A 27,781-nucleotide genomic window follows, 5' to 3' on the forward strand; every position below is an offset into this window, starting at 1 on the left:
TCACTATATAAAATCTATTCATCAGTCTTTTTCTAGTCTTAGGGATTCACATGAAACATAAATGAACTCATGACTATTGTAAAATTAAAAATTTTTTAAAGATAGCTTTATCTTTATTCTCACCTTTTTACTCTGTAATAGGTTATAAGTAAAGATAACATTTTCCTCAGCTCTTAATCATAAGATGTGCTTTATGAGTTTTTTTATTGTCTCATCACTCTTTTTCTTCCAAAGTTGAATATAGGCCTCTAAATGTGGTTGACTAGCACAGAATAATCTGTGTCATCTTCTGGACGGTCTGTTAACCCAGCCTAGTATCATGTATGTTACGGGGGAAGCCACACCATCCCTTCCACTCATTGCTTCTGTAGTCAACCAGAATTACAGATCTGTTACTGAATCTTTGCACCAGCCTCTCTGGGTTCTGTATTTGTGCAATTGATTTTTTTATACGGACTTTTAATTAAATGAAGCTCTATAGGCATAGATTCACCCAGTCTCACATTAGATTAGAATTAAGTTTGGTCTTCTTTTGTATTTATATTATTCCCAAAGATCATCGCCTATCTTTGGTAATTCTCATTGATGTCATTAATACAAAGGTTGAACAAGACAGGTTCAAAGACAGAGCTTTTCAATCTGAGCTCCCATTTTGAAGTTATTTGTATTCTTTGGGAAATATTATTCAAACAACTGAGAATGTGCTGCCACCTAGTTGAGTGTTTCTCAAACTATGGTGAAGGACCAATTTTTATTTTTAATAATACATTGTCATAGAATAATACTTTTGTAAAATGCAACAAAAATGAATTACTAGAAGGATGAAATTAAAAAGACAAAATATGAGTCCAATGTTTTACTATTAGATTCAACATACATAAAAGTACATTAATAAATAGCAATCAGAAAAATAACAGCAGAAAGATTTTCAAAAACTATATATTGCTTGAGAGTGTGTACATAAACAATTAGTATGATGAATACATATTACAAGTCATGAGCGCTGTAGTGTGACTTCCCATATTCAACAAATTTTCACATGTAAATGTTTGAAGTTACAAATGAGACATGAATTTGTATCCTGGTAATCAAGGTTTTATTGATGACATTGTAACTTGCAAGAGGAATTACCATTTCTAAACCATTTGATTGTAGTTGAATTTAAATTATCTTGATACAACATGGATTAACTTTATTTTGAAGTGATTATAAATTCATAGGATATTGCAAAAAATAATATAAAATGGTCCCATTTTCCATTCATTCAGCTTACCCCAATAGTGACATAGCACCTAACTGAAGTACAGTATCAAGGCCAGGAGATCAACATCAGTACAATGCACAGACCTTTCAGGTTTCTATAGTTTTACATGTACTCCTGTGTGTGTGTGTGTGTGTACAAACACAGGTCATTACAGTTTTATCATGTATATTTGTGTAACCACCACCATGTCATAGCTACAATTTTGTCATTTCCAAATGTTACATAATGGGAGCATACAATTATGGAGTGTTTTGAAACTGACTTTTTCACTCAGCATAATTCCCTTCAAATCCATCAAATTATCATGTGTTCATAGTTCTTCTGTTGCCAAATAGTATTCCATAGTATGGACGCACCACAGTTTGTTTATGCATTCACCCATTGAAGCACATTTGGGTAGTTTCCAGCTTTTCCAAATAAAGCCAGTATGAACATTCATGTACAGGGTTTTGTGTGGGCATATATTTTTATTTCTCTGGGATAAATATTCAGGATTTTGACTGTTGGGTTGTATGGTAAGTGTATATTTAGTTTTTAAAGAATTTATTTTTAAGTCCAGTTATTTTTAAGTGGCTGTATCATTTTACATTCCTAGTAGCTGTGTGTGAAAGATGCAGTTTTTCTTACCATTTAGTATTGGTATTATCACGTTTTATTTCAGCTATTCTGATTAGTATTTTGTGAGACCTCACTGTGATTTTGATTTGTATTACCCTAATGACCAATGATGTTTGAACATTTTTGTGCACTTATGTGCTACCCATATATCTAGCAAAATGTCTATTTGTATATTTTGCCCTTTTTAATTGGATTTTGTTTTTTACTATTAGGTTTTCAGGATATATATATATATATATATAGTACAAGGCATGTTTAAGATATGTGGTTTGCAAATATATTCTCCAAGTAGTAGACAAAGTGTAATTAATTGTATTTTTGCTTTGCTTTTATGGATCATGCATTTGGTTTCATGTCTAAGAACTCTTTGCCTAGGCCTGTGTTGTATTGTTGTATAGATTTTCACTTATGTTTCCATCTGTGTTTTATAGTTTTGTATTTTATATTTAAACCTGTGATTCACTTGAAATGGTTTTTATATGTAATATGAAGCTATTAGGTCAAGATTCATTTTTTATTCTCTTTGATATATGTGTTTACCTCTTTGCTAGTACACATTATCTAGATTACTGTAGCTTTGTATAGTAAGTCTTAACGTCAGAGAAAGTGATTCCTCCTATCTTATTTTTTTTCAAAATTGTTTTAGCTTTTCTAGTTCCTTTGCCACCCCATATGAAATTTAAAATAAACTTGTCTCTATCTTAAAAAGAAATCTTACTAGATTGTAATAGAAATTCTATTACATCTGTAGATCAGTTTGGGGAAATTCCACATTCTTGTTGAATCTTCCAGCCCATGTGTACAGTATGCCTATCATTTATTTAGGTCTTTGATTTCTTTTATCAGTGTTGTACGGTTGTTGACATAATAGTTCCATATGTTTTATTAGCTTTATGCTTTATATTCAGTTTGGGGGGTTGTTTGTAAATTGTATTTGTTTTAATTTGTTTCTACGTGGTCATTGCTAGTATATTTGGTTTTTGTATGTTGGTCTTAAATTCTGTTACGTTACTGAATTACTAATCCCAGGAATTATTTTTTGGTTTACTTAAGATTCACTATATAGAGAATCATGTCATCTCAAAATAGGGACAGTTTAAATTCTTCCTTTTTAATTTGTATGCCTTCTATTTCCTTTTCTTGCCTTACTGCACTGGCTAGGATTGCCAGTATTATGTCATGTAAGAGTGATGAGAGTAGACATTCTTGCCCTTTTTTCTGATGTTAAGGGGAAAGCATTGGTCTTTCACCAGTAAGTATGATATTAGGTATAGTTTCTTTGCCAGTGCTCTTTATCAACTTGAGGAAATTTCCCTCTGTTCATATTTTCCTGAATGTTAATGCTCAGAATGGGTATTAGATTTTCTCTTCATCAAATGATATGATTATACATTTTTTATCCTGTTGAGGTACTGAATTACATTAATTGATTGTTGGATTTTGAATTAGCTTTGCATTCTTGTAATAAGCTTCACTTGGATGTGATGTATACCTCTTTGTGTAAATTGCCAAAATCAACTTACTACCTAACAATAGAAACTAGGGTTAGAAAAGAACATACATTTAGCTTAGCACAATGGTTTCCAAACCTCAGAGTCAATTTGGCAGTCTTAAAAATAAGTATCTCCATTGCAACAGCATGTATGGAACTGGAAAGCATTATGCTGAGTGAAATAAGCCAGGTGTTGAAAGACAAATACCATATGATCTCACCTTTAACAGGAAGCTAAACAACAAAACAAACAAGCAAGCAAAATAAAAACAAAGACACTGAAATAGAGAACAGGGGGACAGTGACCAGAGAGGAGAGGGGAGGGAATTTCAGGGGAAAAGGGGGAGGGATTTAGAGGAACTAGTATAAAGGACACAGGGACAATAACTAAGGGGGGTGGAAATGGGAGGGAGGTAGAGAGCACTGGGGTGGGGGGTGGGCTGGGATGGGAGTAAAAGACAGAAAACGGTACTTGAAAAATAATTAAATAAAAAAGGAAAGGAAAAAAATTTAAATGAAGTGAAAAAAATTGTGTCTCCAGTCCATTACCCCATACCGATTGAGTTTGGAGTGCAGCCTAATAATCTGCATATTAAATATGTTATCTGGATGATTCTTTTGGAGCCAAGTTAGCTCACCCATCAATTTGTGAGTTGAAATAGCATGTTAAAATTATTGTCTAATGTTCAAAACAAAAATTTTGAGAAAACTACCAGGTTTTTTGTGTTGATTATGTGGCAAACATGACCTTAGTGCTTTCTACTATTTGAGGATAGGGAAGTAAACGCAGTAACAATCCCTATCATCTGGAAGTACAGACACTGTTTAACAGGTGAAACAGACACAAGTACAGTATAGGACGGTGAATACTGCAATAGCACTAAAGGCCAGAAATGATCTGAGTTGGACAAATTAATTACCTGGAGGGTTTAAGAAAATCTTTAAAATTATATGTTTGAACTGGGTTTTAAAGAATGGTATAAAAATGTCACACAAAAGAAAATGGCATGTACAAATATGGTTTATTCAAATAATGGAGAGAAATTAGGAGATGGGACATGAGGCTAGAAAGTATAAATTGCACCTCAGTTGATGTAGGACCTTATTTTTTATATTGAGTTTGGAACCAGTGGGCTTAACATCTGAGGATTTCAAATAGAACAACATGATCAGAATAGTGTTTTAGGGTAGCTGATAGTACTGTGGAGTTAGAGACCAGAGAGGCTGGGAACAAAGAGACCAGTTTAGGGTATTTTTTCCTATGGCTAAGAGGTGGATGCATAAACCAAGTCAATTGACAGTAGGGTGGAGAGTAAAAGGACAGGCGATATTTCAAATGTTAAATCCATAAGATTTGGTTATTGATTTAACTAAACTAGGAGACATATCCTAGGGTGTTGGAGGGGAGGTGGGGGCTCTTTTTTACCAAAGTTAGGGAGTAAAAAAGATGGCTTCGAATTACTTCTCTTCATTTTTCCTCAGTCCACCAGTCCCAGTCATGCTGTGGTAGCCAATGTTCAGCATGTCTTGCATCTAATGAAGCAGCACAGTAAAGTCTTGTGCAATGACCGGGTCATCAACAGCGTTCCTCTGGCAAAGCAAGCGTCTTCGCGAAGTGGTAAAAGTAAGAAGTTGTCCGCAAGGCCTCCCTCGTCCAGCAGCATTAATGAAGAGTTGTCAGAGGTCTTACAGACTTTACAAGATGAATTTGGGCAAATGAGCTTGTGAGTTTTAGATTTTTTATTTTTTAATTTTAATTGTAAAATCTGGTTTAACTTTGATGACTTCACTAGTCATATCTTTTGTTTGTTCAACAGCTTTTTGTGGAGCACAATCCTTGCACTAACTATTAAGCAACTTATTAGGACTTTAGCAAATGCAACTCTTATTATCACTGATAATTTATAAATGTATTACTCTATTGAAAAAATTGAAACATTTTTTAGTGCAGAGTAGTGGGCCCGCGGTGAGTGACATGTGGACTAACCGTGAAAACACGGGAAACTTAACCAGACCCTGCTTTTGTGTTCATGTAGTGATCACCAGCAGCTTGCAAAACTTATCCAAGAGTCACCGACCGCTGAACTGAAAGACAGTTTAGAGTGCGAACTGGAGACCTTAGTGGGAAGGATGGAGGCAAAGGCCAATCAAATAACTAAAGTTCGAAAATACCAAGCCCAGGTAACTCAGGTTCCCTTTACTCATTTCTAACAGTTAAGAAAACAAACAGCCCTGTCTTCACATTGATGAAGGAGTAATTGGTGACATTGTGAATGTATCATAGATAGGGAGCTAAAGCAAGTCTTTTTTTACTGTAGACATTTGTTAATTCGATTTATTATTAAGAATTGGTGTTAACTTGGCTGGGAAAAAAGACACTGTCTTATGGTCTCTCGGAATAGATTTTCGAAATCTAAAATACATCTTCTAAATAATGAATATGTTTCATATTCTGATCTTGACATGAGCAAACTTTCAATTTCTGTGAATATAAATGGTTCTAAGTTAACCCAGGTTTTTTTTTTAAGCACCTAGAAATTCTCATTTCTAAAGGAATGAGTCAGTTGTAACTAATTGCATTAAATTAATAAAACAACCATCTATTTAGCTGTCTACTAAGTGCAGTAGGAAGCCACAGTCCAGAGTTTTCATCTGGAGAGACAAGTAATGATTCATGTATGTCAGAGATTACGATGACTGCGAGGAGGGTCATGGGGTTGGTGCATGGAGGCCGAGAGACCAGTGAGACCATTAACCCTCCCTCCATCAGAGGTCGTCAGTGAAGCAGACAGATCTGAGATGTGTGTTCGAAAGTAGAAATGTCAAGGCAACTTGGCACGTGGATCTCATGTGGAGGGAGAGGGTGGCGAGTGACCACTGACTGACTGCACTGGAGAAGACTGACAGCAGAACAGGGTTGGCCGACATTTATTACCAGGTTGCTGTGTAATGGGTACATGCAGAGAGCTTTGAATATGTTGTCCCATTTAGTTGTCATAGAAGGCTTGTGAAGTACATGTATTATGTCATTGTAGAGATGAGAAAACTGGAGCTAAGTGCACTGTTAAATGGCACAGGTAGGATGCCAAATTGGGTCTTTTAAACTCCAAACCTAAGATTTTAAGCACTTTTTTAAAGTTTGTTTTCAAAAAAATAAATAAGATTCCTCTAGGAATAATGATCTAATTTGTTTCTTGTCTTAGACTTGATATTGTGCTCTCTAATGGAACAACAACATGCCGGCAGCAGTTTCAGTTTAGTCAGCAGCTAAAATAAAGCTCCCCTACTTTAAATGGAATCATCTGATAATAGTGAAATCAAATAAAAATCCATTTCATAGTTTTACTACAGTGCATCACCACTGCTTCTCTGTATGCCCCTGGAATGTGCTTCCTCACCTGCTCAAACCAGAGTGCCTTTCTCTCCCTCATGTCCCGTGTCAGGTTCTCCCTCCTTCAGGATCTTCCCCCAGACCCCTTACTGCTCACTCGCCCTGCTCTGCAGCACTCACTGTGGCAGCAGTCGTACTCCACTTCTGCTACTGCACAAGGATCAACCTGCTCGCTCTCATTTTCTTGTTCGGCTGCCACTGTGTAGTTTAGGCACCAAGTAGTAAATGACTAGTACAATAGAGTTTTGAAGTCTTTAAAAATAAAAGTAAACCCAGAACATACTGTTTGTGTTTTAATTAGTATGAGAGTGTAAAGTCCTGGTTGTCACCGAGCGTCTTCATTACATTCGCCTTTTTCTCTGACTTGGTTATTTGATGTAGCTGGAGAAACAGAAGACGGAGAAGCAGAAGAGGGAATTGAGAACCACCAAAAAGACTCTTGATGAAGAAGGGAACAGCAGCAGCCGTTCCTCTGGGACCACAGGGACCACGAACAAGAAGGACTTTACCAAACTCAGACCTGGAGAAAAAAGCAGGAAAAATCTTCAGTTATTGAAGGACATGCAAACCATACAGAGTTCATTACAAAGCAGTAATTTGAGTTGGGATTACTGACTGGCACCAGGTCATGAATTTTATTCAGATACTCTGTACCTCATCAATCAAATGTTGACAATTTACTTTCCAGGTCTCGTCCTCTTATGTTGGAATTAATAGGTGTTAAGGGGTCCACGCTTTCTACATTACACATTCTTGTGTGATCCATCACGGCTAAATGGTAAACCATCTAAATGGAAATCGGGGGAGTTTTAAAAGCAGAGAAGCCACACATGCTCTGTTTCTTTGAGATGAATTTGCTGTACTGAAATACTGTGCTTTGTAAACAAATTACCAATTTTTTACTTGTGGGTATGATTTTTTGAAATAGTTCTTTATATGTCTAAGTGAGATTAGGTTTAAATGATCAAAATGTGAGGCTGTCCCATAGGCAGTGTTTGCTTGAAAAGTCTCATTTTTAAATCTTCCTGTGGCATGAATTGCCTTTCTAGTTTCTACTAAAACCATTAAATATACCTTGGTTTGACTTTTGATGGAGTTTTGTATATTTAAATATTTATACATATTTAAGAAGATTGTTTAGTTTTGCTTTTTGACATTTCAAACATCAGTCCATATTGACTACACTGGTATTGATTTTTAATCCACCGTCAAAGTTTTTCGGAAGACCCATGCTTTCATTTCAAGTCAATTAACTGTGAAGATTATAAAAGAATATTTTAAAGGGTAAACAAATTGTTAATGAAGTAAATGAGATTTTGGAATCAAGTGAGAAAGGGAAGGTGTTGTAAAACATGCATTTGTTGTTTTTATATGGTACATGTCTAATCATGCTATTTCGTTCAAAGCATTGTGGGCTTTAAACTTTACGAAGAACCCTTTAGATATTTACTTTTATTGGTGTACAGTATGAGTGCAAGCTTAACTGTACACGTGCAATTGTCATTATGTTAATAATGTAAACCAATTTTGAATATATTAAAACATGTTAAGTTTTTATAAATTTGCCACTTAATAAAGCAGCTTTTTTTAAGGAAACACTGAAATTTTCCTTAACAGCCTGTTAATAAAGGCTTTGTTTGTTATAATCTCTTCAAAAAATGCATTTCTAAACAGGAAATTAACATATTATAAGAAATAATGGTGTTTAGTACATAATTTACTTACCATTCTCCTGCTTGCATGGAAATTAAGCCCAAGAAAATTGAATTACCTCCTGGTATATAAGGTAAGAGTATTAAGGAACACATTAACCACATATTAAAGGGACTCTTTTTTATGACTTCTCTGGGATTGGAATAGATTTCTAGGATTTTATCTAGATAACTAGCTTGAATTGTAGTGTCTGGCTGGGCACTAAGGCTTATCGAATTATTTTTCAAGAGAGTTCTTAGTTTAGGGTCTTTAAATTTGGGGACATTTGGGAATCTCCTGAAATTGTATGTATACTTTTGCTTGCATGTACAATTTCCTGATGAGCAGGTTTGTGTCTTCATCAAATTCGTAACAGTGAGTCCATAGACCCAGGGAATCACTGCTCTGTGCAATGGAAAATATTTCTTGTGTTTCGGCCACCTTTTTAAATATTAAAACTTTTCTTACCTTTATGTTTGAATGTCAGGTCATTAAATTGTATAGCCCTCACTTGCATTGTACTGGCTCTACATCCTCATTAGAAGAGTGGTTTAATGTTGATAAAACCCAACCTGCCCCTCAGAAGGTGCCCAGAAATATCCACACTAGCTTTTGATACACCAAGTGAAAATTGAAAACAAGGAAACATACTTCAGCTGGCTTATTAGAGAGATTACAGCAGAGAATTATGTTGGCAGTCATCCACTCCTGTTTGTGTATTCTCACATGTTTAAACTTAAGTCACCTTCAAAGTACTCTTCATTTGATGCAATACACCTATCAAGACTTCTTTTGTACTGCTCAAAACAGTTTTTGAATTCATTAATTTTTGATGCCTTTTAGTGGTTCTGCCATTTTTTTTGTTTGTTTCACCTCATCTACCTCAGCAAAACATTTCTCTCTGGGGACTGTTTTCATGCAGGGAAACAATAAAACGTTGCTTGGGGTGACATCAAATGGGATAGTGGAGCACAGGGGTCATGCCACTTTTGGTTAAAAGCTGCTGAATGCTTAGTGTGATGTAGACAGGTGAGCTCATAAATCACCCCTTATGAAATGGGCAAATGCTGTTGAGTCTTCAAAAAAATACAGAAGCCAAATGCTTCCTCTCACAACAACGCCAGCTGGTACAGTGATACAGATAGGTTCCTAGAACACTCACCTAGTGGGGGAGCTTGTAGTATAAGAGGCCTGCCTTCCAGAAGATCATTGTGTTTTGGGGGGGTGGTCCCCCCTTGTATTCATTTCAATACAATGCGAATACAGTGGCAATAGCGTGTTCACACTTACGAGTGCACAGAGGGAGGTGGGGCACAGCAGAGATGGTACTGATGAGTCAGGAAAAACTTCTTGGAGGAAGAAGTGATGCCTGAACACTAGAGAACAGGAATTGGCCACAAGTTTCTGGTCAATAAGATGGAATGAACACAAGCAAGGAGCAAGAATCTGCAGTTTACATAGAATTGTGACTAGCTAAGTAGTACTGGTACTTAAAGTTGAAGTATACAGAGAAAAAAGATAAGGAGGTAAGTCACAGGAGGCTACTAAGGAGCTTCAACTCAACTGTATATATATATATATATACACACATACACACACACACACACACACACACATTGGTCTTTAAATTTTATATCCCTGATCATAAAAAATAACACCTGAACAACCAATATTCATAGATATGTATAGTTATAAAATTTCAATATTCTCTGGGGAAATGTCCTAAGTTCTGTCCACCTTTATTTAAAAAATATTGTTGGGGGTTTCAAGTTGTATGTGTTCAAGTTGCATATTTTGTTTTTTTTAATTAAGTATGCTATTACAGTTGTCCCATTTTCCTCCCTTTATTCCCCTATGCCCTGCAATTCCCCTCCCACCATCCTTCCCCCACTTAGTTCATGTCCATGGGTCATACATGTAAGTTCTTTGGCTTCTCAATTTCCTCTATTATCCTTAATCTCCCCTTGTCTATATTGTACCTATCATTTATGCTACTTATTCTCTGTACCTTTTCCCCCATTCTCCTCCAGTCCCCTTGCTGCTGTTAACCCTCCATGTGATCTCCATTTCTGTGAATCTGTTCCTGTTCTAGTTTGCTTGGTTCGTTTTTTTGTTTTAGGTTCAGTTGTGGATGTTTGTTGTCATCTTATTCAAATTTTTAATCTTTTTCTTAGATAAGTCCTTTTAACATTTCATACAGTAAGGGCTTGGTGATGATGAGCCTCTTTAACTTGACCTTGTCTGGGAGGCACTTTATCTGCCCTTCCATTTTTTTTAATGTTTTTATTGATTGATTTTAGAGCAGAGGAGACATTGATTTGTTGTTCCACTTATTTATGCACTCATTGGTTGATTCTCACATGTGCCCTGACCAGGGATTGAACCCCAAACCTGGGGGTATTGGGATGATGCTCTAACCAACTAAGCCACCTGGTCAGGGCCTGCCCTTCCATTTAAATGACAGCTTTGCTGGGTACAGCAGCCTTGGATGCAGGCCCTTGCCTTTCATGACTTAGAATACTTTTCAGCCTCATGCCCGCAAAGTTTCCTTTGAGAAATCGGCTTATAGTCTAATGGGAACTCCTTTGTAAGTAACTCTTTTTCTTTTCTCTTTTTTTAAAAATATATTTTATTGATTATGCCATTAATTTGTCCTGTTTCCCCCCTCTGTTCCCCTCCACCCTGCACGCCCTTCCCCCACCATCCCCCCTTTAGTTCATGAACACGTCTCAAGTTCTTTAGATTCTATATTTTCCCTACTATTCTTCCTCCCCCCTATCTATTTTCTATCTACCGTCTATGCTACTTATTTTCTGTACCTTCTCCCCCCCTTCCCCTCCTCCCATTCCCCTGTTACTAACCCTCCATGTGATCTCCATTTCTGTGGTTCTACTCCTGATCTAGCTGTCCTTTTAGTTTGCTTATGTTTTAGGTGTGGTTGTTAATAACTGTGGATTTGCTGTCCTTTCACTGTTCATCTTTTTTATCTTCTTTTTCTTAGATAAGTCCCTTTAACATTTCATATAATAAGGGATTGGTGATGATGAACTCCTTGAATTTGATCTTATCTGAGAAGCACTTTATCTGTCCTTCCATTCTAAATGAAAGCTTTGCTGGATAGAGCAATCTTGGATGTAGGTCTTTGGATTTCATGACTTGGAATACTTCTTTCCAGCCCCTTCTTGCCTGCAAGGTCTCTTTTTTGAGAAATCTGCTGACAGTCTGATGGGAACTCCTTTGTAGGTGACAGTCCCCTTATCTCTTGCTGCTTCTAGGATTCTCTCCTTCTTGGTGAATGTGATTATGATGTGCCTTGGTGTGTTTCTTCTTGGGTCCAACTTCTTTGGGACTCTCTGAGCTTCCTGGATTTCCTGGAAGTCTATTTCCTTTGCCAGATTGGGGAAATTCTCCTTTCTTATTAGTTCAAATACGTTTTCCACTCATGGCTATTCCTCTTCCCCTTCTGGTACCCCTATAATTCGGATGTTGGAGCGTTTAAAGATGTCCTGAAGTTTCCTAAACCTCTCCTCATTTTTTTTTAATTCTTGTTTCTTCATCCTTTTCTGTTTGGTCGTTTTTTTCTTCCTTCTGGTCCACTACTTTGATTTGAGTCCCAGTTTCCATCGCTATTGGTTTCCCGTGCATTTCCCTTCATTCCAATTAGTTTAGCTTTCATTTGTTCCTCTAATTTGTGACTAAAATCAACCAGTTCTGTGAGCCTCCTGATCACCAGTGTTTTGAACTGTGCATCTGAAAGTTTGCTATTTCTTCGTTGCTTAGATTTATTAGCTCTGGGGCTCTGAGTTGTTCTTGAGCCATGTTTTGATCTGTTTGTGCCTGTTACGTATGAGGAGCAGAGCCTTAGGTGTTCACCAGGGCGGGGCCACCCAGGTCTCCGGTTTGTGAAGCTGCATGTGGGGGTGGGGTCAGAGAGGGACAATGGCAGTCCCCTCTGCTCCTTCCCACCTCTGGGGCCCGCGTGGTCTGTCTCACTGCTTGCTCCTTCACCGGTTTGTCTTGTGAATGTGTGACTGTAGTCAGCCTTCAGTGAGTCCAGCGCTTTGGGCCCTCAGTGGGTCCGCCCACTACTCCACACCTGGGATCCGCCCACGGCTGTCTGTGTGCCTGGGTTGAGCGCCTGGGTTGGTCCGGTGGATCTTTCCTGCCTGACCCTGCTCTGCTGCTGGCTCGGCACCTCTTACTGGTTTGGCTGAAGGGTTTGTTGTTGTCAGACTTCCATATAGTTCAATTTTCTGTGGTTTGACTGCATTTTTGTTGCTATAACTTTGTTGTTTTTAAACTTAGTTGTGTGAGAAGGTACAGTGTATCCACCTACACCTCCATCTTGGTGGAAGTCCCTGTCTCTTTTTCTTTGCTGCCTTTAAGATTCTCTCCTTATCTTTAATCTTGGGGAATGAAATTATGACATGCCTTGGTGTGTGCTTCCTTGGGTCCAAATGTTTTGGGACTCTTGGAACTTTCTGGACTTCCTGGAGGTCCATTTCCTTTGCCAGATTAGGGAAGTCCTACTTCATCATGTTTTCAGAAAAGTATTAAATTTCTTGCTTTTCCTCTTAACCTTCTGGCACCCCTATGATTTGGATTTTGGAACACATAAAGTTGTCCTGGAGGTTCCTAGGCCTCTCATTTTTTTTTTTTTTGAATTCTTGTTTCTTCATTCTGTTGTGGTTGAATGTTTATTTCTTCCTTCAGTTCCAAATTGTTTATTTTAATCATGGCTTCCTTCCCTTCACTGTTGATTCCCTGTACATTTTTCTTTATTTCACTTTTCATAGGCTTCACTTTTTCCTCTTATTTTGTGACCATACTCAACCATTTCTGTGGGCATCCTGATTACCAGTGTTTTGAACTCTGCATCTGATAGTTCGGCTATCCATCATTTAGTTGTATTTTTTCTGGAGTTTTGATTTGTTCTTTTACTTGGGCCATTTTTTTTTTTTTTTGGTACACCTGTTATGTAGTAAGGGGTGGAGTCTTAGGTATTCACCAGGATGGGGCAACCTGTGTCACTGAGTTGTGGTGCTATATGTGGGGGAGGGGAGGGGGTAGAGAGGGAACAATGCCTTTTGCTCAGCTATTGGCTGGCTTTCAGCCACTTCCACCACTACCCACAAGTAAATTGGGCACTTCTAGTGCTAGTTCCTGGATGGGTTAGTGTATGTTGTAGGATCCTGTGGGTCTCTCCAACAAACTCTCTGGTGAGGCTGGAAGTTTCTCCCACTACCTCAACCCCCACAGGTTTTTTTAGTCAAGAGGATTTCAGGCTTTATTTCCTGACACTATAGCCGTGGGCTGTCTTGCTCCCCAGTTGTTCCCAGTTTATCTGCATGCAAATGGACCTCCCGCTCCACCAGCTGCTGCCTTGCCCAACTTGGTCCTCTGGCTACTGCCTGGCAGGAAGTCCTCTCCACTCTGGCTGCCCTTCTCTGCCCCTCCTACCGGTCTGTATAAATGTTTCTTTTTAATTTCTTGGTTGTTGGACTTCCATACATTTAATTTTCTAAAAGTGCTGGTTATTTTTTTGTTTTAAATTTGTTCTGTCCTTTTGGTTGGGCGAGAAGGGAAAGTGTACCTACCTATGGCTCCACCTTGGCCAGAAATCCCTCTATATTTTCTTAAAGAAGTCCCTTTAATATTTTATATAATAGTTTAGTGATGACGAAGTTTTATTTTTTCTTGTCTGGGAAGATCTGCCCTTCCATTCTAAATGATATTGTTGCTGAGTAGAGCAATCTTGTCTGAACGTACCTGCTTTTCATGACTTTGAATATTTCTTGCCAATCCCTTCTAACAGGCATTTTCTTTACAGAAATTAGCTGATAGTCTTATGGGAGCTCCCCTATAGGTAACTAACTTCTTTTTTTCTTGCTGCTTTTAATATACTCTTTATCTTTTACATTTGGCAGTTTACTTTTATGATGTATCTTGGAGTGGGCCTCTTTGCATCCATCTTGTTTCAGCCTCTGCTTCCTGGACTTGCATGTTAATTGCCTTCACCAAATTAAGGAAGTGTTCTTTCATTAGTTTTTTCAAATTTCCAATTACTTGCTCTTTCTATTCTCCTTCTGGCATCCCTGTGACACAAGTGTTGGAATGCTTGAAGTTGTCCCAGGGGCTGCTTATATTATCCTCATTTGTTTGGATTCTTTTTACTTCTTGTTTTTCTTATTAGTTGTTTTTTGGTTCCTTATGTTCCAAATCATTGATTTGATTCTCAGCTTCATCCATTCAACTGTTGTTTCCTTGTAAATTGTTCTTTATTTCAATCAGTGTATCCTTCATTTCTGTAGGATGCAGATACAGTCATATCCTTCATGTCTGTATCTTTTTAATGCTGTTGTTTTCTTCACTAAGGTCCTTGAGGATCCTTATAACCAATGTTTTGAATGCTGTATCTGATAGATTTCTTTTCTCTGTTTCACTTTAGATCTTTTTCTGGAGTTTTGATCTGTTCTTTTATTTGGGCCATGTTTCTTTGTCTCCTTATTGTGGCAGCCTTCCTGTGTTTCTTTCTATGTATTAGGCAGACCTGCTTTGACTCTGTCTTGTTGCGTGACCTAACATAATAGGTGTCCTGTAGGGTCCAGTGGCACAGACTCCCCTATCACCCAAGCTGGGTACTCGAGGTGTGCTCTTTGTGTGTGCTGAGTATATCCTCCTCTTGTAATTGAGCCCTGGTTGCTGAGAGGGATTTACCCAGGCCAGTCAGCTGCTAGGACTGGCTGTGTCCACTGACCACCAACCTCTGCCCTCTGTGGAGGATCAGCTGTGCAGTGGCAGGGTGGTGGTGCTCTGACGTGGTCTGTAGCTGTTTACTGGGTGAGCTGGCCCTAGGGTTTCCCAGATGACAGAGCTCAAGGTCAGCCCCCATCTGTGTTTTGCCCAGGGCCACCCTGCCTAAGCTGTATAGCACAGGTGGCAAACATAAGGCTTGCGGGCCAAATCTGGCCCTCCACCTTGTAGTATCTGACTCGTCACTTTGTTTCTACCCAGCAAGGGTCAAACTCCCTGCCCCTAGTTAAGGAGTAGTTACATTTGTACAGTCCTAATATTACATTCGGCCCTCTGAAGGCAACCAAGAGATCGATGTGGCTTCCGGTGAAAATGAGTTTGACACCCCTACTATAAAGCAATCTGAGATGACTGCTATTTGTGCTGGGCTTGGAAGTTCCCAGGTGAAGCCAAGCTGCTGCTAGTGCTGGGCCTGGGGCTCACTGAAGCTACCTGTTGCTCGTTTGATAGGATTTAAGAAGTTGTGAAGCATGAGCCAAGTCCAGCGATTCATATGGAAAAGTAGCTTGGGTGGACCAATTCAAGTGTCTCTCCAAGGCAGATCAGTGTTAGCCAGGTTGATGGAGTCTCAGATATGGTATTAGATTACTAGCTCACTAGCTCCGGCAGATGAGGGGAGGGATTAGAAAAGAGACAGTCATCTGTGCTTTTGAAGCCAGACTTCAGTTTCTCCCTGTATAGCACTGGTGCCTTTCAAGTTGCTACCCTGGTGCTGGAGCTCAGATGGAGTGACTCTGAGTAGGTGGGTCCATGTGTGGGTTCTTTAAGAACTGCTATGGCTTCAGGATTTTCTTCCACCAACTCAATCCACATGGTTTTTGCACCCAGAAGTTGTGGGGGCTTATTTTCCTGGCACTGGAACCCTGGAATGGGTGCCTGGTGTGGGGCTGGGACTCTGTTACAAAGATATCCTTCCTGAATTTTTATCTACCACACATGAGTGTGGGACCATCCTGTTCTTCATCTGCACTGCCCCTACCAGTCTGGATGTGGTTTCTGTAGTTCCACAGTTGTCAGACTTCCATTCGGCTTGATTTTTGATGTTTCTGAATGATGCTTCTATATTTTAGTTGTAATTTTGATGTGGTTGAGCAAACAGGCAAGCCATGTTTGCCTAGATCACCATCTTAACGGGAAGTCTGTTTTTATGCCTGTATCATGCTGTTTTGATTACTATAGTCCTATAGTATAGTTAGATAGTAGGGAGTGTGATTCCTCTTTGTCCTTCTTTCTCAGAATTGCTATTGCTGTGTGGGGCCTTTTATCATTCCACATAAACTTTAGAAATATTTGATCTAATTCTGTGAAACATGTAATTGGAATCTTGATAGGAATTGCATTGAACCTGTAGATTGATTTGGGTAGTATGAACATTTTAATGTTAATTCTTCCTATGAATACTGTATGTGCTTCCACTTATTTGCAAATTATCTTTTTATCCTGTGAATTTGTTAAATTGTAGTAGGCCATTATTTTTTAATGCTACCTTTATGCTACAACTGTTCATGCTATTTATTCTAAAGGAGTTACAGTTCTCACTCTGATTATCACTTTAGTAATACTCTTGTGTATATTTGTCTTTTCATTTGTTTGAGGACCTTCCTTCGACATTTCTTATGAGACACGTGGTGAACTCCCTCACTTCTTGTTTGGGATAAACCTTTATTTCTCCTGCATACCTGAAGAATAACTTTGCTTGAGAGTGTTGGGTAGCAGTTTTTATCTTTCAATACATTGAATATGTCATTCTACTCTCTCCTGCTCTGTAGAGTTTCTGCTTCCAAATCTGTGGACAGCCTAATGGGAGTTCCTTTATATGTTACTGTCTTTTTTTCTGTGCTGCATTTAAAATTTTTATTTTAACTGTTGTTCAAGTACAGTTTTCTGCTTTTTACCCCCATCCCAGCTCATCCCCTCAGCCCTCCCCACCTCCCTCCTATTTCCACCCCCCTTGTTATTGTTCATGTGTCCTTTATACTTGTTCCTTCCCCTTTCCCCCTGAAATTTCCTACCAGCCTGTTCTCTATTTCAGTGTCTTTGGTTGTATTTTGCTTGTTTGTTTTGTTGATTAGGTTCCTATTAAACATGAGATCATATGGTATTTGTGTTTCACCACCTGGCCTATTTCACTCAGCATAATGTTTTCCAGTTCCATCCACGCTGTTGCAAAGGGTAGCAGCTCCTTCTTTCTTTCTGCTGCATAGAATTCCATTGTGTAAATGTACCAGTTTTTTTGATCCATTCATTTACTGATGGGCACCTAGGTTGCTTCCAACTCTTGGCTATTGTAAATTGTGCTGCTATGAACATTGGGGTGTATAGGTTCTTTTGGATTGGTGTTTCAGGGTTCTTAGGATATAATCTAGCAGTGGAGTTGCTGGGTCAAAAGGCATTAATCTTCTGAGAAAATTCCCTGCTGTTTTCTATAGTGGTTATACCAGTCTGCAATGCCACCAACAGTGAACTAGGGTCCCCTTTTCTCCACAACCTCTCCAACACTTGTTGTTTGTTGCTTTGTATATATGATGGCCATTCTTAATGGTGTGAGGTGGTATCTGATTGTGGTTTTAATTTGCATCTCTCTGATAGCTAGCAATATTGAGTATCTTTTCGTGTGTCTCTGGATTCTCTGTATGTCCTCCTTGGAGAAGTGTCTGTTCAAGTCCTTTGTGCATTTTGGAGATTAAACCCTTGTCTGAGGTATCATTGGCAAATATGTTTTCCCATATGGTTGGTTCTCTTTTCATTTTAATGCTGTTTTCTTTGCCATGCAGAAGTTTTTTTATTTTGATGAGATCCCACGTATTTCTTTCCTTTATGTCCCTTGCTCTAGGGGACATATCAGTGAAAATGTTGCTGTGTGAAATATTTGAGATTTTCTTGCCTATGTTCTCCTCTAGGACTTTAATGGTGTCACAACTTATATTTAAGTCTTTTATCCACCTTAAATTTGCTTTTGTGTATGGTGTAAGTTAGTGGTCGAATTTTTTTTTTTTTTTGCATGTAGCTGTCCAGTTCTCCTAATACCATTTGCTAAAGAGGCTATTTTTACTCCATTTTCTGTTGCTGCCCCCTTTGTCAAATATTAATTGACTGTAGAGACTTGGGTTTACTTCTGGGCTCTCTGTTGCATTTAAAATTCTTTATCATCGACTTTTCACAATTTCATTATGTGTTTTGGAGAAAGAAGGTCTTATGCATTGAGATAATAAATTGTTCTGTTAGCTTCTTGCATTTGTACACCTTGTTTCTTCCACAGCTTTGGGAAATTCTTAGCTATTATTTATTCAAATGTTCTGCTTCATTCTTTCCTCCTGTCATACCCATTAATCTTATGTTGGCTTTCCTAATAGAATCTGATGACTCTTGTAGTATTTCTTCATTTAAAAAAAATCTTTTAAAAAAGATTTTTAGAAAGAAGGGAGGGAGAAAGGAAGGGAAAGAAACATCAATGTGTGGTTGCTCCTCACACACCTCCTACTGAGGCTCTGGCATGTGCCCTGACTGGGAATCAAACTGGCAATCCTTTGGTTTGTAGACCAGTGCTCAGTTCACTGAGCCACAGCAGCCAGGGATAAGAATTTTTGTTGTTTGTTCTTTTTCACCTAAACAATTTTTAAATTCCTATCCTGCAGCTAATATATTTTCTCTTCCATCTGATCTTTTGCAATATTTGCTAGTGTATTCTTGTCATTTATTGAGTTCATCAACTCCAGTTGTTTTTCTTTCGAATTTCAATCTCTTTGGTAAAGTAATGCTTCTGTTCATTAATATCACTCAAGTTCATTGAATTGGCTTTCTGAGCTTTCTTATAGCTGTCATCATAGTAGCTGTTTTGAATTCTTTACCATTTTGACCATAATATTGCTTTTTGGTTTGCTGAAGTTTTTCTTTTTGTGATATATTACCAAGATTTTAAATAAATGTTTGAAAACGTGTGCCTCTGCTGCTACCTTTGGGTAGTGAACACCTTTTTGATTGAGGTAAGCCTTTGCTTGTTTATTTTTATTCCACCAGTGCAGCAGATGGGCAATTAGAAGTTCGTTTTCCAGAAGGTGGTGCTATAGTGTAAGTTTTTGTTTCTCTGACTGAAGCTGACTTGGGGTAAAGTTGAAAATGTAAGCATTAAAATGGTGGCTTAAAAAAAAAGGCTGGTGGCAGAGTTGGGGGAGCACTTGGGGCTTTGGGTGAGCCCACAGCCCAGTAGGGAGATCCTTGACTGGGGGAGTCCTAGAATCCAAGGGCCGACAGCAGGAAATGTGTTCCTTGTTATCATTGCCTCCTGTTCCCCAGAGAGGTCTCAGAAATCTAGATGTTGCTGAAGAGCAGTGGGCCCCTTGACTACAGTCCATACGCCTGGGCAGACTTTGACTCGCCCCTTTCACTTTCCACCTCCTCTGCTGGTAAGTTTGCCACCATCACCAATGGGAGACGTCCCTGGCTCTGTAGCCTCTTACCAGGTCCAGTTCACCCGCTTTGGGATGCAACGATGGATGACCTGGGAGTCTTAGGGTATAGTGCAGTCATCTACGTGACCTGGAGGACAAAAGCTTAAGTAAGGAAAATGGTCGAATGGACAGGAGAGAATGAATTTATAAAATATTTTAAATAGAAAACTTAGCCTTCATACTGATAGACTGCTCACTTAAATACTGTTATAAATTTTAAGACACTATGCATGATGACCCAATTATTTTGGTATCAATTTTGCATAGGCCAAGAGGAGCAGGGCTAAGGTTCAGACTATAATGAATTAGCAAGTGAAAAAATAGTGTATTTTTTTTAGTATTGTTTGATTTGTGTATTAGAAAAAGTGAGCATTTCATTTTGAAGCAGATGCTGGGAGACACTACTTTCCTCAAAAAAGTTTGCAAATAACATTTCTGCAAAAGAAACTTAAGGTAAATAACTAGAACAAGAACAAAGTTTAAAAGTCAGCTGAAATTTTCTTTTAATTAAAGACCCAAGGGACAAGAAGCTCCTTTGTTACAGTGCATAACACATGGCTGTTTTATAGTATGAAACAGACCTCAAGGAGTCAGTGTTCATGCCAGCACTGAACTCCTACTGCAGCAGGTGAACAGTGAAGCGGGGTCTCCCTTACTGGCACCAAGACTGTAATACATGTTCACATGCAGTAAGTTCTTTGGTAGACTTCATCATTCAGTGGAATTACAGAATTTGCAAAGGAGAGTAATAGTAAAATATTACATGTGAGATTTGAACATAGGGCTTCTCACCATAAGCAATTTCTACAGACCTCAGAAAAAAGTCAATCCTAGTAAACTTTTTAAAATATTGCCTGAAAACTTACCAAATACCTTCTGTGTTCAAATATACATAAACACAAAACAAATCTAAGGTAGGGCAGATAATGAGTTTCTAAAATGTTTGGTCATGATGTCCTAGTTATTGGTCAAATGGAAATTAATCTGAAGGACATGGAATTGTCTGAAACCCTGGACAGCTACTCCTTCCTCCTCTCCGACCTCCCCCAAGCACCTCTCTAAGGCACCATTTGGGACAGATATCACACACACGAATAATGGTGACAATAGTTTTCAACTATGACGCTATAACGTCCTCAAGACTTAGCCTTATCATATATTAAGAATGTGGGTGTTTAAAGACTGCTCTTAAGTAGATCACTTACCACAAAAAAAGAAAAATCGGTGATAGGGAAAGGACTGTCAATGTGCTCTGTCATGAGACTGAAGTGTGTAGAACGCCAGGAAATTTCAGTATTGATTCAAAAATTGATGCAATAAGCTCTCCTCTTCCTTCAAGAGGTATGTTTTTGAAATGGTTTGTATTTTGATTTTACCAGACGCCAAAATTTCTAAGACAGCATTTTTCTTTTAAAATCAGAAACATTCCCACTGTGGATCCAGGATTGAAGCATTTTAATATTGTTTGGGTGACTAATAAGTTAGTGTTATAATCATATAATTAAATTACCTATGGGATTATTTCACGTAAACCACCTGCACTGCTACAGTTCTAAACTCAGATTCAACATAAATACAGTGACTGAAACTCTCAGATGGGTTCTAAATTCAGAAGACTTTCTACTCCGAGCTGCCACTGTAATCAGGAGTCCGTGGCGAGGCTGGCCCCGGTCCGACAGCGCTCACACGACCGTCTGGACGGGAGTGCCACACTGCGCGGGCGAGCTGGCCCGCTCCGAGGAGGAGGTGGACCGGTTGGAAATCTCTCTCTGCAGCTCCTCCACTTTCTTCTGAAGTTCTGCTCGTTTAGCGAGAAGTTCTTTGTATCTGTTGTGAATGGGCTCCTATAAGAGCAAAACACCACAGAATTATTCCAACTAGGAAATCCTAAGCAAATCCCAAAGCAAATTCTGGTATGTGGCTATTTCCCTAAACGCTGTAATGTGTGTGTCTTTCTCAGCTGCGCGGTCCAAGCCCACCCTCCAGCACTGCTGCCCTTCCACCGGCTTGCTTCCCTGACATGCCCCAAGTATGTCCACAGAATGTCCTGGAGCTGGTACTTTTCCAAAGACAGTCATTAGACAGTCATTAACAAGGCAATCTACAAGCCAGCACTCAAAGATTTCCTATCATTCAGTTTCAGGTGTTTAGTCTTTTAAACCGTTCTAAGTACTAAATATTCCATATCACAAAATGGGCCAGAATTTTGTTAAGATTTTTATATTCTTAAAGCTATTTCTCTAATGTATTAAAGCAAGACCCCTAGAAGTTAACCAGTCCGGCACTTCATCTTATGGAGAATGGAAGAAAAGACAGAACCGAAGTGGTCTGTCCAAAGCTATCCAAGCAAAGTCATGGTAAGAACCGAGTATACCGATTACCCCTGCGTGGTACTTTTCTATTGTACATAACTATTAACAGGACAAAGGGCCAATTTTAAATATGCACAGATAGTTTTCCTAGCTGTTTTAAAGGGAACAAACATAATGTACACGACTGCATGGATGGACACTCCCACTGCACAGCATACCTGTGGTTTCATCCGTGGATTCCACCTTACGTAATATCCCACCCAGAGCTCTAGGTGGCGCATGCTGGCTACCGGGTAAAGGACGTGATTGGAGTAGCTCCCATAGAGAGGGTTAGTGAAGTCTTCCAGCTGGCTATTTATGTAAGACCACAGTGACACAGTCCTTTTAGGAAGATTCTGCAAGAAGAAAAAAAGATTCTCCATCATATAAGCTGTTTATACTAGGTGGAAGCTGTAAAGATGTATATTGTGATCATTAAGATCTCTATTGAAGAAGATAACTTTGACACTTCAGTGCTTGACCCACTAACATTAAAATCAGAGGATATTGGAAGATGGTGCAATTCTCCAAAAAGTTGAACCAAGAGTTACCATGCCAGAAATTCCAGTCTTTGGCGCACATCCAAGACAACTGGGAGATGCACATAAAATCTTGTACACTGATGCTTGAAGCAGCATTACTTACAATAGGCAAAAAGTAGAAACCCAGAAGTCTGCCAGCTGATAAATGGGTAAGATAGTTTATGTGTATAATGGAATATTCAGCCATAAAAAGGAATTAAGTACTGGTACATGCTACAAATTGAGCTGTATGCTAAGTGAAAATACTGGGTTGTTGGTGATTTTCAATCTTTTTCATCTCATAGCTCACAAACTAATTACTAAAATTCTGTAGCACACCAAAAATATCTTTTTTCTGATATGACAAAAATACATGTAATTTTAATTCACTCAGACCGCACAGATATTGTTGCGTTGGCTGTTGTCATTTTTAATTTGACAACCTAAGGGGAAAAAGATCCATGCCCCTGACTAGTCAAGTACTGAGTGTTTTAAAGATTCTTGCAGCAAGCAGGTTGGAAATCGCTGTGCTAAGTGAAAGAGGCCGGACAGTAAGGCCACATCTTGAATGACTCCATTTCTCTGCAATGTCCAGAAGGAATCCACAGAGTAGATCAGTGTTTGTCAGGGGCTGGGAGGGACGGAGAACAGAGAGTAACTACTAACAAGTACACGGTTTCTTTTCAATGTTCTGAACATAGTGGTAATGGTTGTATAACCCTGTAGCTATATTAAAAACCACTAAATTATACACTTGAAATGAGTAAACTTTGTGGAATGCAAACTATACCTTGGTAAAAATGTTTCTTTTTTAAAATCAAGACATGGTAAATTTTATTCAAGGCTTTAAAAAAATAAAAGCATCTTTGGAACTTAGCTATTCTTAATTATCCAATTATCAGTCAATTCTTGAGTGTCTGCTATACATGAAGTTATTTACTGTGTGCTAGTAGACACTGAAGATATAATTATCTGAAGATATAATGGTGAATTAAAAATAACAGTCTAGGAAGCACTTGCTACATGGCAGTCATTGCAGTGTTTGGTGTGATTTATTTAATTCTCAGCACAGCAAGTACTATCAGTCCTGTTTTACAGAAGCAGAAATTAACTTGCCCAAGGTCTCACAGTGAGTGACAAGTGCCAGGCTGGAGCCCAGGCAGCCCGGCTCCACAGCAAGCAGCCGGCCGCTGCGCTCTGCTGGAAGGCACGACAACCCTTTCACAAGCACAGTGTTTAAAAATGAAAACTGATGAAGACAGAAACATCAATATGCTTCTCAAGAGAATATGATTAAGAATTTCATACATGGGATAGATACGTTTTGAGGAAAATAGATGCATTTTACACTAAAACATAATGTATTCTAAATAATACCAACCACTAGTAGTATCTCTGAGAGATTAGGGTAACAGACTTTAACTTTCTGCATAGTATGTTTTGGGGTTTGAATGTTTTACAGTATTATCTTTAAAAAAAACTAAAATGTCTCACGAACACCATTTTTGGATTTGAGCTGCTCATTCATTCAAATGTATATATTTTACTAATTACATCTGTCAGCACCTGCTGTGAAGGGTTTCCATCCTGCAGGCACTAACAGGCAGCCCCATGCCCCTCTGACACACACGCACCTCAATTCTCTTTAGCAGCTACTAACTCCCACCCATCCACTCACCTGACATCTGACAGCTGGCATCTTTAGCCTTGCAACAAAGGTACTTTACAAAGATCAGGTTCAGCTATATAGAAGTAATCACATTAAAGCGTACAAAATAAAGTATGGCTGAAGAAATCATTCAAAAGAACAAACGTGCTGCTGAAATCCATCATAAAATGCACTTTAGTAAAAAAAATAGACATTGGGGGTAGGCTGGGATGGGGCTCATATTTTTACCTCTTTTCCTCTCTGCTGTTCACTGTTACAAAGGAATGTTCCGAATAAGCAGCTGTATAGGTGGTCCAAAATGGTAATGAGAAAGTATTCATTGAATTCAAATGCTGTGGGAAACTGCAAATCAAACACCACAAACACAAAACTTAGTATTTTAAGACATTTTTTCAAGCATAATTATCCCTATATATGGGTAGATCCTTTCTAATACTTCTTAAAATGAGGCTAAATAATATTTAAAGCTACAGGGTCCAGCAGAAGTAATGTCTGCTTGAGTGTGGTTGGCAGGGTAATATTATGGGTGTAATAATTTATAGTTTTAATTTGAACATTTCACCTAAAATGTCATATGGTGTGCTTCAGTGTGATATTATATTACAGAATTACATGCTTATGATTTTTAAATAAAAGACTGTAGAATAAAAACAGGCATTATTTGTGCCAGACTCTGTATAATTTCTAAGCCATTATGGCATTATCCATTTGGTTTTTGGTTCAAATAATCACTTTACCACTTTCTAAGCTAACTTCTCCCAAATCTCCATTTCATACGCAGCAAGAGTTTGAATGTTCTGACCTTGATGCTTCTGTATCCCCCACAATCTGTTAACCCTAAACTGGCAGGCTAATGAATCTTGACCTGGGCAATTCTGGCAATTTAAATCTTTTTCTTTTAAAAATGACCATGAGCAACATACTAAGATTTTTTTTTAAGTTTTCAAATACATTTTTTTGTTTTTAGGAATTACACAGAAAGTAGCATCAATGTCTCTAGAAAATGTCAGCAATGTGTAAAATAACTGTCCAAGGCAGATGTGCAGATCAATAAAAGCCAACCTGCTTATCTTTTTATGGACCATCCGGTCACATGAGAGAACCCTGTAATCCAGTACTTGGGCAGCCTCTTTCAAACAAAAAAGTAAATTCACTTTCTCTTTAACCTCAGGACAAAGGCTTACTGGTATCTTAATATTACACAAACAACACAATTTGTGGGGCACACTCATCAAGGACAAAATACAGATCCCAGGAACGTAAAGGCTTCAGTTTAATCCAGCCTGTCAATGGCATATTTCAAGATTATTCCAAAGTTTCTATGTAAGAGTGGACAAATATGTGACCCGTGAAGAGGAATTCCATGAATATTTGGATTGTAGATTTGGGAAATAAATATTTATTCCAAGTTTTTCTATGAATGATCCCTACTCAAAAGTGAAGGAAAATGGTGCAAACTATAATCAAAAGGGGTAGGAAGCTGTAAAGCAGGGTAGTGAGGTGTATTTCTCAGACAACGAAGGGTAACTACCATGCAGTGGCTATGAGGCTGGGTAGAGCAGGTAACCAACCAAGCACATGCAGCAATCTGAAAAGAGCTGAGCCTGTCTGTGGTCTTCATCCTCCTGGCAAGACTATTAGCTCAGCTTAAATCAGTAAGCATATCCTCACAAAACAAAACAAGAAACCCCCAAACAAAAAAATAAAACCTAGAATAGCAGAATATTAACTACTGGTATTGCTTTTAAAGAGTAGTATTTTGTTTTCCTTATTTGTAAAACTGAAGACTGCCAATAAATGCTGTGACCACCGAACATTTCAGTTCAGGAGAAGAACACACAAAAACATAACTAGAGGTCCAAAATAAAGACTCATCACTATACACATTTTAAGTTCTACCTAAGAAACACAGGATTAAACTGATTTTCTAACTTTTAGTAACTTAAACTCAGAACTGAAGTTAAACTGCTTTTACAACAGATATATAGCATATAGAAAGTTAACACAATTGCTAAGGAAAAATGTACTTGTCATGTACTCTCCTATTCAAACAACTGGTAACTGTGATTAATTCTCTTTCTAGCAAACATATCAGAACTAATATTTCCCCATATGTTGCCCCTTCACGGCCGTCCCCTCGGACAGCAAGTCCACATAACCATCAATGACACCACGGTTTCAAACAACTTTCCCAGTCCTGTGATATGGCCCATGTGATTTTTAGCCAGTAGTCAAATGTTATTTTTAATTGTTATTTAAAAATTGACAGAACACTGTACTTGAACAATAATTAAACAAATTAAAAAAAATTGAATATGGTAGCACTTAGAACTGGATCCTACTGTTTTGGGTCAAACACCCCAAAAAAGATGTGTAAGGATTTGTGTAGGTGATACATACACTACCTCAAAGGCAATTCCAAAGGGAAAATTCAAACCTAGTAGTGAAACTATTAAAATAAGTATGTAGCATCTCCCCTCCCTACAACATACAAGGCCTAATGTATACAGGAAAACTGGGTTGTATACACATTTGTAGTATATGTGTGAAAATACCAGCCTCAAAATACTGTGGTCAGCTATAACACAATGAACCTGGCAGGTTTCAAACTAATCCAACCAAACTGAAAATCTGATGGGGGAAAAAGACAAACTACTCAATATACTGTATAACTGAGGTATTGGTCATAAGGATCACCACCTCCTTTAAATGAAATAAATATTTCTTGAAGCGCAAATGTGATCCTAAAGGGAAGCAGAGCCAGTGACTGCCTGGCCCCATATCCAGGGGCACTGTAACAAAAGCCAGGTCTAATACACCCTGGGGTGAAGAGTTAACTCACATACCAATAAGCTGGATCCAACTCTGGGGTTCTGAGATGATTTTTCTTGAATAGAGTTAAATATTTTTAAGACACCAAACCCTTGCTTCATCAGTGGGGTGATCCCATAATAAACGAGGTATTTTTTCAGTCTCCTCTGGTATCTTTCCAAAAACAACTAAATCCATTTACAGTAAATTTCACATGTGTTTGTTAGAAAGTTGGTAGAAGGTCTAAAAAACGTGATCTCTGTATACCTAAGAAAAAAAAGAACTGAATCTATTATATACCTACCTTGCAACAGTTTACCACCTAACCCATTTTTTCTCATTAAAATTACCTGCCTATTTTTTCATCTCTTGACCTGTTTAGCAATATATAGATGAGCTTCTGGGTGAAGATATGGCCATTATTTAACACTACTTGTCTAAAACAGAGGAGGAGGGGAGAGGTGGATTTAAGGGGACTGAAAGGTAATGTAAGAGAAAATACCGTAACGATTAAAATAAATAAATAAACAAAACAAAGGAGGAACCCTCTTGGGTTATTATCAGTGCCACTCATCGAAATGCTAATGAAACCACATTGTCAAGTGTGTAATACGACTCTCAAATAATATTCTTTAGCCTAATTCACAATGTGATAATTAGCTAAAAGTTCTATTACTTAGAATTTCCATTTTACATGAAATGTAGGATAAT

The 27,781-nt window shown here is 38.3% G+C and overlaps 2 protein-coding genes across 6 annotated transcripts in view; one reads left to right on the top strand and one right to left on the bottom strand.

Annotated features, from left to right (window-relative positions):
• Positions 1–8,937, top strand: part of CEP57 (centrosomal protein 57) — a 55,441-nt gene extending 46,504 nt beyond the window's left edge. The window contains exons 9-11 of the mRNA XM_037163447.2: positions 4,857–5,098; positions 5,411–5,555; positions 7,147–8,937. Of these exons, the coding sequence (XP_037019342.2) occupies positions 4,857–5,098; positions 5,411–5,555; positions 7,147–7,380 (621 nt within the window). The 3' untranslated portion in view covers positions 7,381–8,937. The remainder of the gene's footprint in view (positions 1–4,856; positions 5,099–5,410; positions 5,556–7,146) is intronic.
• Positions 8,938–20,196: 11,259 nt separating this feature from the next.
• MTMR2 (myotubularin related protein 2) overlaps positions 20,197–27,781 on the bottom strand; it is a 108,430-nt gene continuing 100,845 nt past the window's right edge. For all 5 annotated transcript variants that reach the window (XM_037163457.2, XM_037163453.2, XM_037163452.2 and 2 more), the window contains 3 exons: positions 24,488–24,601; positions 22,249–22,425; positions 20,197–21,562 (listed from right to left, as the gene is read on the bottom strand). In XM_037163457.2, the coding sequence (XP_037019352.1) occupies positions 21,401–21,562; positions 22,249–22,425; positions 24,488–24,601 (453 nt within the window). In that variant the 3' untranslated portion in view covers positions 20,197–21,400. The remainder of the gene's footprint in view (positions 21,563–22,248; positions 22,426–24,487; positions 24,602–27,781) is intronic.

Source organism: Artibeus jamaicensis, unplaced genomic scaffold, assembly GCF_021234435.1.
Source record: "Artibeus jamaicensis isolate MK-2021 breed Jamaican fruit bat unplaced genomic scaffold, CSHL_Jam_final contig_585, whole genome shotgun sequence".
NCBI lineage: Eukaryota > Metazoa > Chordata > Mammalia > Chiroptera > Phyllostomidae > Artibeus > Artibeus jamaicensis.